Raw genomic sequence first — 12,163 nt, forward strand, 5'->3', positions numbered from 1 at the left:
GAAGTGCACAACTGGTTAATCTTACAAGGAGTCACCTGGTCTATACAAGAAAGGGGAAGGATATAGCAAGGCAAAAAATGCTGTCAGTGAAAACAAGCCTGAAAAGTAATGCGAGCTGAGAAAGTACCAATGGACTGGTTACTAAAGAGACTTAGAGGCTGAAATAAACTAGATGTATTTATTTCAAAATACTGCGTCATCAAAAGTGCAATTAAGGCAATACTACTGCCTTGTCAAATATGCTTTTGACACAGCAGTTACAAATATATACATAATAGTAGCAGCTCTAGCTCAGGAAGTTCTTCCAGTGATAAAAACAGCAGCCAAATCAAGCTACAGGAGAACCGTCCAGGAGTCACAGACCTTTACAAGAAGTAAGGCGAGTTAAACCATATTCATTTATAAAGCAGTATTAATATTCAGAAGTGAAATGCTCTGTTTCTAGAACTGTAGCCGCCAAATAGGTGCAGATAAAAGAGAGAGCAGCTTTACTTAAGTGGCAGAGTTAACATCTCCCTGCTAGCTTGAGACTGAGCAAAGGAAACCACAGGAGGTGGTTTCTCCAAGAGGGCTGGGCCTTGAGGCCTAAACTGAAACTTCACAGTTTTCTTCAAGAAAAGCTACTCCAAACAGATGCTCTACACAAGACTTAAAGATGTTTACTAAGGTTTAAGAAAAATAAGTTTGACAGGTAGTGAAAAAAAATCCCTAATGTAGCAGTTAAGATAAACTGTAATTCCACTGCTCCTCCTTTCGTGGTCACAGGTAGGAAAGATCGAGAGAAACAGCAGCCCAAAGCACTGAGGTCAGTGGGCAGCTGGTTTCTGTGTGTAGCTGAGAAGTCAGTGCAGACCCTTCCCAGAAACCTGACATTGACACTCACCGAACAGCTCATGAGAAGACTCGTTTCTTCCTCCATTCCACTGGTAACAGTGAACTCTGGATTGTGAAAGCACCTGTAACTGTGCTCTGTTATAGTGTTTTCTAGAAGGGACCGGAGCTTCTCTTCTGTCATATCCTGAGATAAATTGCATTAAGAAAGAAGTCTTAGACCTAAGTCGCTCCATAGCTCAAAGCTGTCTCCTGTTCAGAATGGTGTTGACCTTGTAGCTTACCTGAGTAGTGATGTATAATCCACACTGGCACAACACCAAGTGGTTCTTCACGGTCAGGTTATTCCTAGGAAGACAGGAGACAGTGAGCATCTTCATAGCAACACAAGAACAAAGGTAGATCTTGGCAAAAGTTGTTAGATTTTGGAGCTCACTTTTCTAGAAATACCCACAAACGCCTCTGTGTTTAGCTGTTCCTTTTGTTAGTGCCCGTAATCTTGCAACACCCAAGACAGAGGCAGCTGCACTACTCGCCTAGCAGGGAAAAGACCCAAATATCTTGCACAGAACAGTGGGAAAGAAGCCACTGTTCAAATGTTACCTAGAGCAGCATGGACTCAGTGCTGCCCAAACCTGCAAGACTATGGAGCAGAGAAGCGGTTTTTTGAGACACGTTTGTCCAGCACCTCAATCCAGCACCAAGGCCTTTCTTACTTTCTACACACAGGACAGATGATCTTGTCACTGGCCTCCAAGCCATCAAGCATTGCATTGAGACATTCTTCATCAAACTGAAGACTTCGCTCATACTCTTCTATGACCGACTGTTCTGCAACAATAAAAGACCAAAATACCCTCGGGCACCTGTTACAAAAGCAGGCACTACAGAAACATTTATGAAGTTGCTCAGTGGATGAAGTCTAGGGCAGCCCCTAGTTCTTGAACTTGCCTTTCTTTGGCTCAGATTTCTACGCTTGAAGAAATGGTTCCTGTTAATCCAATTTTCTCGATGGCTCAAGGTTTAGCTGCTCTCAGCTCCACAGGTGTTAACACTTTCAACCAACAAGCTAGAAATATTACAACTCGATTTATAGAGGCTCCTACAACTGCCCAGCACCACAGTGTTGTCTCCTGTCTCTCCTCTATTAGCTTCTCAAAGACTCTAAAGTGCTACTCGAAGGGCCACAAAGGGTCTCGGTGCACCAGAGACCAGAGACACTTTCAAGGAGGCTGTTCTGAAACTCCCATAGTTTGGAGGAACTAAAAGGCTCAGTTTCCCCTCGCTTGGATCACTAGAAAGCCAGAATCTGAAAAAACATTTTGAGAGATTACCTTGCAAGACCAGTTCGTGCTGGATTTCTTCCAGTACTGCTAGTTCATCGGGATCCTCTACCATCTGAAAGGTGCATTAGTCAGTAATTCTCCCTCTCTGGCTACATTCTTGCTGAATCTCCCTGAGCTGTCAATAAATCCGTAGTTTATTCTTTACCTGCCAAGTCTCCATATTTGCTAAAACATGCATGTAGAAAGCAATGCATGCAATAGAAACAAAGACAGGCAGTGGGGATGGGGTCGTGGCCTGACTGAGAACTTGCCTGGTGAAAGATGAGCGCTTTGCTGCCAGCCGTGGGAGGGAGAGCAGCCAGCGACACCAGAGCTGTGGAAACCCCCGGGCTGGTGACAGAAACAAGGGAGCTCCGGGGCCCCAGGGCCGCGGCTCCCGCAGCGGCTTCACCCCCCCCCCACTCCCCGCGCTGAGGCCGGAGCCGGGAGCGGCGGCCGGGAAGGCCCCGCACTGACCTGCGCCATGGGCCGCCACTCCAGCTCCATCACCTCGGGCACGAGCAGCGCGGCGCCGGCCCGGCCCGCCTGCCGGTAGCGCTCGAGTAGTGCGGCCCGGCTGCGGCGCAGCCTCTCCACGCAGCGCTGCGGGGACACGGAGGGGGGAAACAACGGCTGTAACGGCGCTTCACCCCGCCGGTAACGGCACCCCAGCCCCCGTCCATTACAGGGCGGCCCCGCTCACCCGCCGGTAGGTCTCCTTCCAGGGCGGCGCCGCCGGCCCCTTGTACCGGGCGCGGTGCCGCCGCAGCGGCGGCGCCTCCATGGCCGCCCGGCCGCCGCCTCACCGCGCCGCGGAGCACGCCGGGAGCGCCCGGCCCGCCGCGGAGCACGCCGGGAGCTGTAGTCCCGGTGGGCGGCGCGGGGCACGCCGGGAGCTGTAGTCCCGGTGGGCGGCGCGGGGCACGCCGGGAGCTGCGGGCCCGGCGCGATGGCGGCCGAGGCGGGCCCGGCGGAGCAGTGGCGCGCGGCGCTGCCGCAGCACGCGCTGTTCTGCCGCCTCCGCGAGCGCGGCGCCGCCGCCGCCCCGCGCCCGCCGCTCATCCGCAACCTGCTCTTCGGCCTCGACGGAGACCTGCTCCTGTGGGACGGCGAGAGCAGCGCGCTCCTCGCCATCGGCCTCCGCCGCCTCGGCGGTGCCGAGCCCGCCACGCTGGGCCGCTACCAGGTGCGCGCGCGGAGGGCCGCTAACGGAGGGGGATCGGGGGCGAAGGGGGCCGTTATGGGCAGGACCGTGACCGGCCGTTACCGGCGCCTTGGGTCTGTAACGGCGCAGGGAGGAGATGGGGCGAGGGGGGATGTTACTGGCAGGGGATGGACCGGGACCGGCACGCGAGAGGAGCGGGGATTGGTACCAGGAGACACCAGGAATGGGGACGGGGATCGGAACCGGGACGGCGTTTGGGGTGGATCGTTATCGAAGCGATACCGGGGACTGAAGCAGGACCAGGCCAGGGAGTTGCTTTCGGAGAGGCTGGATGGGCCGGGACACACCAGGACCAGGGGATGGGGATCCCGGGATGTGGGCGGTTGCTCCTTACCGGCAGGACCAGCAGAGCCCCGTGGGGCCCGTCCGGGTGAGGAGCAACTGCACAAACTGAACACAGCAGTCACCACTGAATGTGGTGCTTCCAGGAGCGTTTCCGTGCTTCCTAACTGCAAATTTGATTTTCAGACTCTTCTCTGCATAAACCCTCCCCTGTTCGAGGTCTACCAGACGCTGCTGAGCCCCACGCAGCACCATGTGGCCCTCATTGGCACCAAGGGGCTCATGGTGCTGGAGCTGCCCAAGCGCTGGGGGAAGAACTCGGAGTTTGAAGGCGGGAAGTCCACGGTGAACTGCAGGTGGGTGCGACGCGGCCCCTCGCGCTGCCCTCCTGCCGGGGTACGGAGGGCATTGGCGTTACCGGGCTCGCGGGGACAGTCGCAGGGGCCTTTTAGTTGTGTTTCCCCTTCTTCTTGCCCCTAGCTCCCCCGGGAAGTGGTAGTAACCCGTTCTGTTTTTTTTTTGGAGCTGGGTGGGTGGTGGTTGTCGTTGTTTTTGTAGCATTACCTATTTCTGCTCTGTATTACAGCACTGTTCCTATTGCGGAGAGGTTCTTCACAAGCTCAACATCCCTGACGTTAAAACATGCTGCCTGGTATCCCTGTGAGACATTAGAGCCCCATATCGTGCTGTTGACTTCAGATAACACTATCAGGTAAATCTGTTTATAGTGGGTCATCAACATTTTATTTTGAGGTAGGCAGTCTGATCTTTCACTAGTTATTTGTACATTGCCATTCTTACTGGGTTTACCAAAAGACAAATGTGTGTAAGTAATTTTAGCCTCTTAACTACTAGTGTTTCTGCATCAGCAGGGGCACGTGCGACACTGACAGCTGAATGAACATTGTTCCTGTTTCTTTCTTCTAGAATTTACAGCCTGAAGGTGCCTCAGACACCTATCAAAGTGATTGCTCTTTCAGATGCTGAAGAGGAGACTTTAATAATAAATAAAGGGTTTGTGTGGCTTCTTGAAATGTTTCTGACATAATAGTATCAAATGGGCTTTTGATGAATGAATCTTCTCATTACTTGTTTTTTTTTCCTTCTTCCCTCCTGCACTTTAGCTGCACCTTTTTTTTTTGCCGCCACCTTTCTCAAAAAAAAAAAGGGGGGGAAGGAGGAGGAACAAACTGTATAGTTCTGTGTTTGCTGACATTTAAAAATGTCCATCGTCCTTAAGTATGGATAAATAGGGCTTTTTGAGAGAGGAATGCTGAAAACAATTGTCATTTTCTCCTTAAAAAGGAGAAATATGGGGCTGTGCTAGTCATTACCCAGGAAATACCAAATGTCCCCTTATAGCCTGTGAAGCTGGACTGGCTGAGAAGGGTATTTCAGAAATGGGACAGAGTAAGAAGATGCTACCTGTAGGCTTTTGCTGCTGCAAATAGGATGCCAAAGAACTGCTTGAGAGCTCTTGAGCTCTAATTTGTCTGAGAGCACATGCTGATGCACGTAGATAAATCCTCAGAGTAATTTCTGACTTCTGTTTTTGCTCTGCCATGTCCCAGGAGAGCCTATACAGCATCGCTCGGAGAAACTGCGGTGGCGTTTGACTTCGGGCCCCTGGTGCCCGTCCCAAAGAACATAGTTGGACAGCGAGGGAGCGAAGAGGTGCTGGCCTATCCTCTGTACATCCTATATGAAAACGGGGAGACCTTCCTCACATACATCAGCCTCATGCAGAGGTAGGCCTCACGCATCCTCACGGTTCACGGCGGGGCCCTGTGTTTGTGAGTGCTTGGATTTTGGAGGAATCCGTCAGCCTGGCTGGGATTCTCGAATGGATGCTGGATTCACTTTGATCCGATTGCAAAGTGCTCCAGCTTCTCTCATGGCAGTGTTGATAGACAGACATCCAGGAATAGTGTTGCTTCCTTTTTGGATCCAGAGGTGAAGGGTGCAGAAATTAAATAGCACTCTAACCTGCTGCTTTTTGTTCTTTTAATCATCCTTATTTTGTAAGTTACTCTCCAGCTCTTGTAGGCAGCTATGGAGAGCTCTGACCACATCTTTATTTCAGTGCTGGAAATCTCAGCAAGCTGCTAGGGCCTTTGCCCATGCATCCTGCTGCGGAAGATAATTACGGCTACGATGCTTGTGCTGTCCTTTGCCTACCCTGTATTCCAAACATCTTGGTGATTGCCACTGAATCGGGAATGCTTTATCACTGTGTGGTACTGGATGGAGAAGAGGATGATGACCAGGTAGCTTGTCTTGTTCTTTCTATACACGTTTATGCACATGTCCTTTAATAATACATATTAGGGCAGCCTTTGCCTGTATTAGGTAATTCTTTTCCTTGATGTTACTTTTGCTGGCATTTCTATTTAAAGGATGTCTCACTAAAGAATTCAAATGTCCTTTACAGTCAGAAAAATCTTGGGACCCACGATCTGATCTTATTCCTTCGCTGTATGTGTTTGAATGTGTCGAGCTGGAACTTGCACTGAAGCTGGCATCCGGGGACGAGGAAGAGCCTTTGGAGTCTGACTTCTCTTGCCCAATCAAACTGCATCGAGGTAGGGTTGTGATTCAGCCACGTGGTTGTTGGCTTTTACCTGCTTTATTTAATTAATTTAGGATCAGATCATTTGCAGATTATCATTGGCCTCAGGCAGTGGTATTAGAATAAGTATCTGGCTGATGTCTTCATTAAAGATGGGGAAAAATCTGATGAATAAAAGGGGAATTGTCATAAGACAAGCAAGAGGTTGCTGAGACTTGCTCCCGAAGTAGGTGTGTGCATGCAGTGCTCCACTCCCATCTCTTGTTCTCCCCTTTTTTTCCAACCATTTTTTCCATTAAAAGGAATAAGAGTAGTGTTTCATCTTCCTTCAAAATAGAAATTGGCTTAAATCTCCTGTAATAATTAATCTAGGTGGGTTTTTGGCCTATTCAATACTTGTAATAAGATGTTAATGCTGAGTGGCCAGCGGGCCAATACACACATTTGACAATTTGGGATGATGTTTCTTTTTCTGAGTTTGGTGACTTTTCTTAATACATTCACTGTTTAAATTTCAGATCCTAAATGCCCCTCTAGATACCACTGCACACACGAAGCTGGTGTCCATAGTGTTGGGTTGACGTGGATCAACAAACTTCACAAATTCCTTGGGTCAGGTGAGTGGCAGGACTCCATCATGTGCAGGGGGAAGTGGTTCCCATCAAGACCTCTGTATTTTGGTATCAACAAGTTGGTGAATATGTGGTTAATTCCTAGAATATGTATGTATTAGCTTGCAAAGGGGAGCTAATGCATTCTGACAAATCTGACTGCTTTGTAGATGAAGAAGACAAAGACAGTTTACAAGAGTTGGGAGCAGAACAGAAGTGCTTTGTTGAACATATTCTTTGTACAAAACCATTGCCATGCAGGTAATAAACACAAACACTTTCTATTCCAAATCAGTGAGTTCCTATGTAAAATATTTGATATGCCTCCTTCTGCTGCATTTTCTCTACGAAAAATAATAATTAAGTAAATGTAACAAAATTCGAATAATCAACATGTGTGTCAGGATTTGTTATGCGGTCAGGGTTGTAAGTTAAATTCCTAATTTACTGCCTGAAAATATCATTGAAATAGCAGAAATTGTTTTCAATACCCCAGTGTAACTCAAGGGCTTGATTTGGCTTTCTTAAGAGTTTGAACATTATTGCCCTGTCCTTTTTGAGTCAGTAATTCCTGTGTTCTCTTCCCGCAGGCAGCCTGCTCCCATTAGAGGATTTTGGATAGTCTCTGACATCCTGGGGCCGACAATGATCTGCATCACAAACACCTATGAGTGTATTACGAGACCGCTCTTGTACGTGGTTCTTAATTGGATTGAAATCCATGGTTTTAACTGACCTGTGCAGAGGTGACTGTCTTACAAAATGCATTTCAGGATTGTATTTTATTTATTTAGTTAGTTAGTTTTGGTCCTTTTCCCCTCAGAGTTCTGTACCTCTCATAAGGCACAGTCATTTTTTTTCCTACTGAACATTCCCTCACTGAGCTCTGAATTAGTCTCATACTAGTTATTTAATACAGAAAAGGTGGTTTGGAAGGGGGAGGAATGTATACATATATATATATACACATTAATTTTTATACTAAAGACTCTGGCTTTAAGGCATTATTGAAATAATTCTTGGAACACTTTTGACTTACTGCTATAATACACTAATTCCCCAGTGGCTGAGTTCCTTAACGATTGTTTCAGCGGTGCCGTAGCTTAGACGTTATGAAGTTCTCTAGCGTTTGCTGTGCTTGGCAGGAGCACAGTCCATCCTGCGTCCCCCCCTCTGCTGTGCACGAGAGAGGACAGCAGCGTGGCGGTGTCCCCGCTCCGCATCCTGGCCGAGTCGCAGCACTCCTTCGAGAAGCACGTCCGCAGCATCCTGCAGCGCAGCTCGGCCAACCCCTTGGTGCTCAAGTAAGTGAAAGCCTTTTCCTAGGGAAGCTGATGCGGAGGGTGTCCAGGAGTACTGTGTGTTCATCAGTTTCTGATCAAAGAGCATATCAGATTCAGTTTTTCAGGGCTTCATCCCACTGGGGTTTGAGTATCTTCTTAAAAGAACTCGGAATGTCCTCGCTAGGAAGACCGTCTCATAGACTCTCTTTTCCATCTCTGATCTCAAGTCCTTATCATACACAGTGGAAATGTATATCCTTTTGAAAGACCGTGGAATAAGTAGGATTGCAAAAATCTGTTTCATATATGAAGGTCTGCAGATAAAGATGCTGCTCCTCCCCCTGAAGAATGCCTGCAGCTTCTTAGCAGAGCCACCCAAGTGTTCAGAGAGGAATATATACTGAAACAAGATCTGGCAAAAGAAGAAATTCAGCAGAGGTAAGACAAAAAAGTTTTAAATATTGCACAATGTCTGTATGAAACAGAGTCACCAAGTACTCAGCATTAAACCTCCTCTGCTGGAATAACTTACAAATAAGTAAAGTTCTGTTATGTGACTCCCCCTGTAATACTAAGGGCGTGCTAAAGACTCCCTTTTAGAGAATTGTAAGGCAAACAGAATTGTAAGAAAGTGGGAAGCGGCGGGGAGGGGACTGGGGCTGGTATAACATCTTGCAGCTGTTGGGAGGAAAGAAAAAGTGAAAACAGCACATAAAATATTTCTGCTGTGGGTGAACATTAATAACTTTCTCTGATTCTTTCTGTGTAGCGTAAGTCCTGATTCAATTGGATTCCTACATATAGTTTTATTTTATTCATTTAAGAGTGAAGCTGCTGTGGGGACAGAAAAAGAAGCAACTGGAAGATCTCAATTACTGTCGAGAGGAAAGGTGTGTATAATGTGTTTTATGAAGGCAGATATCAGAACCCATGCAACGTTATGCAGAGATAGTCTTGTCTGAAAGAGCTGTCCACAAAGTGAATGTGTTACCAGCTAGAATTAATTGTGTAGGTTCATTCCCTGTTCCTGCCTCTTTAGGCTCCTTATCCTGTTTCCATTTCTCACTTGCATAAAGGAAAAGTTTGCGGGAAATGGCCGAGCGCTTGGCAGACAAGTATGAAGAAGCCAAAGAGAAACAAGAAGATATTATGAACAGGTGAGTGCAAAGGGCCCCATTCCACCTCCGATCACTTACTGCTGTAACAAGAACAGAGTAAGCACGTGACAAAATAGAGGCAAAACTCTGAATTTACCTTTGTTAAGAGCCTCGTAGTGATTTTTCAGTACCAGTCAGCTTGCTACTTAGAAAGGCTACACGAGGCTTGCTCAGAGAGTGCCCAAAAGATCCTTCACAGGCACGTGCAAGACTGTAGGTGCCCTGGCATAGCTACCCCATCGCGTCAGTGCAGCAACGTTTCTTGCTTTGTACCTGAAGGATGAAGAAGGTGCTTCGTAGCTTCCACTCTCAGCTGCCAGTTCTATCAGACAGCGAAAAGGACATGAAGAAGGAACTGCAAACAATCCATGACCAGCTGCAGCACTTGGGCAATGCCATCAGACAGGTGAGCAACACGATCTTGGCGTGGCCAATTGTTGACACCATTTTGCTCGCATCTAATGCTCATACTGAGTTAGCAGAATACTGTCCTTCTAGCTGTAGTAACTTGGTGCTTTTGCTAAATTAACAGCCTGTTAATGTAACATCAGAATCTTTTTAGTATTGTATCTATAATCTACTGCTAGCAGTGTAAACCCTACAAAAATTTTAGCAGCTCTTCATCTCTCTGGGGGAGGCAGAATGAAAAAGGAATTAGATTTTAAATGTATTTTAAATACAGCACATTTTCTGCTCTTTTTTTTTTGATCCTAGAGGAGAGGGATGCAAGCTCAAAGTCAATTCGTAAAGTTTTGTTGACTTGCCTCTCAACAGCACCGTGTGAGCAGTGGGATAGTCATCACTTGCTACCTCTTCATATTTATCACAACAGGATGCATCAGTTTGTAGCTATAAAACATTTTCCCTTAGGCAGGCAGTGCAACCCTGACCTGGGTCTCCATTTCTAGGTTAAAATGAAGAAGGAATATCAGCAGAAAAAGATGGAGAAGGGGACCAGTCCACGAAAGCCCAGCATCACCCTCAGTGCCTACCAGAGCAAGTGCATCCAAACCGTGCTGAAAGAAGAGTAAGTTAAACCTTGGATACTCCTTTAGACTTCAGGTGCTGGCACTAATTTAAGTAATTCCCAAGCAGACTGTAGGTGTACACTAGTATTTTTCTACGAGTTTTTTTTTTTTCCCTCTTCTCTCCAAAAAGGCTGCAGATAAAGTTCAGAGATAGTGCTCTATGACATCTGAAATACAGAACAATAACTAAACAAGTACCTTCAATTTGTAGGGAAATGATACATGTCCAATTAATACAGCTGACCTTGCTTCCTAATGACTTTCTCAACCTTAGAACAGTCACAAAAATGAGTCAATGCTATTCATAATTGGTATAGTCAGTCTGTCAGTACAGGCTTAGAGGGGTTCTAGTCAAACATTAATGAATATCAAATTCTTAAGAATATGAATTCCCAGCACATCAACAGAAGGAAAGAATATAGATGAAATGCTACAGTCACACATCGAGTTCATTAAAGTGCCTGTTTTTCCTAAGTTAGGACAAGAAATTTTTAATGAAGCTGTACTTTTGCCAAAACACTGTTACAGGACTTAAATATTATCAGTTTTAAGGAGTGATAAAGAATTTAAAGGGACGCCTCAGGCAATTACTTGTTCAGTTTTATGCCACTTCATTCACCTAGGACAGTATGTACCATTCCTTTTTCTTAAATATAGCTAAAGCTGTGCAATCCTTTTCACATTCAGTGTAATTTAATAGTGTGATTTAACCCTTACACTGCATGAGGGGGCTGACTCACATCCCAGCTGGAGCTTGCAGGGCTTGTCTGGAAGCCAACATGGCAGAGGGGCAGTGCCCACCTTAAGGTTGCTATTAAAGTAAATCTGCTTCGAGGCTTCTTCCCTTGGAGACTCCTTCTGCAGTTTCTATCCAGCCCATCACTAAGTAAATATCTTGCAACGTTCCCAGTCTCTGCGTCTAAGATGCAGAAAGTATTTTCCTTCCTGACTGGTCTCAAAACAAGAATGACTTTCAACCTTTGACTTAAATTTATTTTTCTTGCAGGGGAGAACACATAAGGGAAATGGTAAAACAGATTAATGACATCAGAAGCCATGTGAACTTCTAACACCTGTCACTGCATGAGCTTTAATTTCCCTTGCTATTCCTCATGCATATTTAACATTTGTAAGTTGAATATTCATATTATTTTGTAAAGATGGACTATGCAATAAAATGCTTTTGTTAAGACTCCTTACATGCTGTGTTTTTTTTTGTCTTTTTTCTTTTCCTCCCTTGGAAGTAAATGGTACAGTAAGTATTTTAAAACACAAGTGTGTTTTAATTCAGTGCTTGCAGCTTGCCCACTAGTGGGGAAGGGTATTTACCTGCTCCCGAAAGCTCCCGGGGGTTCTGTGGGAGATGTTACCTACCACGGGTCCAGGGCACAGGTGCCACGGGGGAGGCAGAGTTCAGAAAGCAGAGAAGTGCACACACTGGAGCAGCGTTTTTTTTTTCTTTTTTAATTTGGAACACTTTCTTCATTAAGGACACACCTTCAATACAGTTAACAAATGGTTACACTTGAATTCTGTAGACAGCAGAATTCTACATCCACAATTGCACAGGACACCAATGGCTTGGTTCACTGGAATGCAGTATTAACTTCCAAACACTCAGTTTGCCTTTATCAGATGTCTCTGGAGTATGTCTTGAAATCAAAAGGCCAATTATTTCCCTGCTGTAGACAAACTTTAGAGGGTGATTCAATTATTGTTGCTTCCCCCACCCTTAGAAAGAAAGGTGATATGGTCAAGCTCAGTTTTGAGAAGTAGTACTGCACTGCTACAAAAGTGGCACAGTAAGAGGTGCCAAAATAAAGCTGTAAGGAGAGAAGGGCTGTTATTACCA

General features: G+C 46.3%; 2 protein-coding genes across 2 annotated transcripts; one reads left to right on the top strand and one right to left on the bottom strand.

Annotated features, from left to right (window-relative positions):
* Nucleotides 1-164: 164 nt before the first annotated feature.
* Nucleotides 165-2,981, bottom strand: RPAIN (RPA interacting protein). The gene is made up of 7 exons (XM_088530110.1): nucleotides 2,860-2,981; nucleotides 2,634-2,759; nucleotides 2,166-2,229; nucleotides 1,548-1,662; nucleotides 1,116-1,179; nucleotides 884-1,018; nucleotides 165-363 (listed from the first exon to the last, which is right to left on the bottom strand). Exons 1-7 carry the CDS (start codon nucleotides 2,938-2,940, stop codon nucleotides 334-336), a joined length of 615 nt encoding a protein of 204 aa, XP_088386236.1. The 5' UTR covers nucleotides 2,941-2,981; the 3' UTR covers nucleotides 165-333.
* A 124-nt stretch (nucleotides 2,982-3,105) lies between these two features.
* Nucleotides 3,106-11,510, top strand: NUP88 (nucleoporin 88). The gene is made up of 17 exons (XM_088530119.1): nucleotides 3,106-3,342; nucleotides 3,850-4,019; nucleotides 4,250-4,375; nucleotides 4,591-4,677; nucleotides 5,235-5,411; nucleotides 5,747-5,930; nucleotides 6,095-6,245; nucleotides 6,751-6,849; nucleotides 7,014-7,104; nucleotides 7,434-7,535; nucleotides 7,989-8,147; nucleotides 8,439-8,564; nucleotides 8,951-9,016; nucleotides 9,203-9,283; nucleotides 9,563-9,689; nucleotides 10,192-10,310; nucleotides 11,318-11,510. Exons 1-17 carry the CDS (start codon nucleotides 3,106-3,108, stop codon nucleotides 11,379-11,381), a joined length of 2,166 nt encoding a protein of 721 aa, XP_088386245.1. The 3' UTR covers nucleotides 11,382-11,510.
* Nucleotides 11,511-12,163: the final 653 nt, after the last annotated feature.

Source organism: Tinamus guttatus, unplaced genomic scaffold, assembly GCF_059628265.1.
Source record: "Tinamus guttatus ecotype Peru unplaced genomic scaffold, ASM5962826v1 Tinamus_guttatus_pri_ptg000356l, whole genome shotgun sequence".
NCBI classification, from domain to species: Eukaryota; Metazoa; Chordata; class Aves; order Tinamiformes; family Tinamidae; genus Tinamus; species Tinamus guttatus.

Bases quoted from the DNA above. Each gene is read 5' to 3' on its own strand.
- RPAIN (XM_088530110.1), bottom strand. From the start codon at position 2,940: ATGGAGGCGCCGCCGCTGCGGCGGCACCGCGCCCGGTACAAGGGGCCG. The intron at 2,230-2,633 runs GTCAGTGCGGGG...TGCACCTTTCAG, and splicing joins AGTGGCGGCCCATGGCGCAG to ATGGTAGAGGATCCCGATGA. The intron at 1,663-2,165 runs GTAATCTCTCAA...TTATTGTTGCAG, and splicing joins GCACGAACTGGTCTTGCAAG to AACAGTCGGTCATAGAAGAG.
- NUP88 (XM_088530119.1), top strand. From the start codon at position 3,106: ATGGCGGCCGAGGCGGGCCCGGCGGAGCAGTGGCGCGCGGCGCTGCCG. The intron at 5,412-5,746 runs GTAGGCCTCACG...TCTTTATTTCAG, and splicing joins TACATCAGCCTCATGCAGAG to TGCTGGAAATCTCAGCAAGC. The intron at 9,690-10,191 runs GTGAGCAACACG...CTCCATTTCTAG, and splicing joins TGGGCAATGCCATCAGACAG to GTTAAAATGAAGAAGGAATA.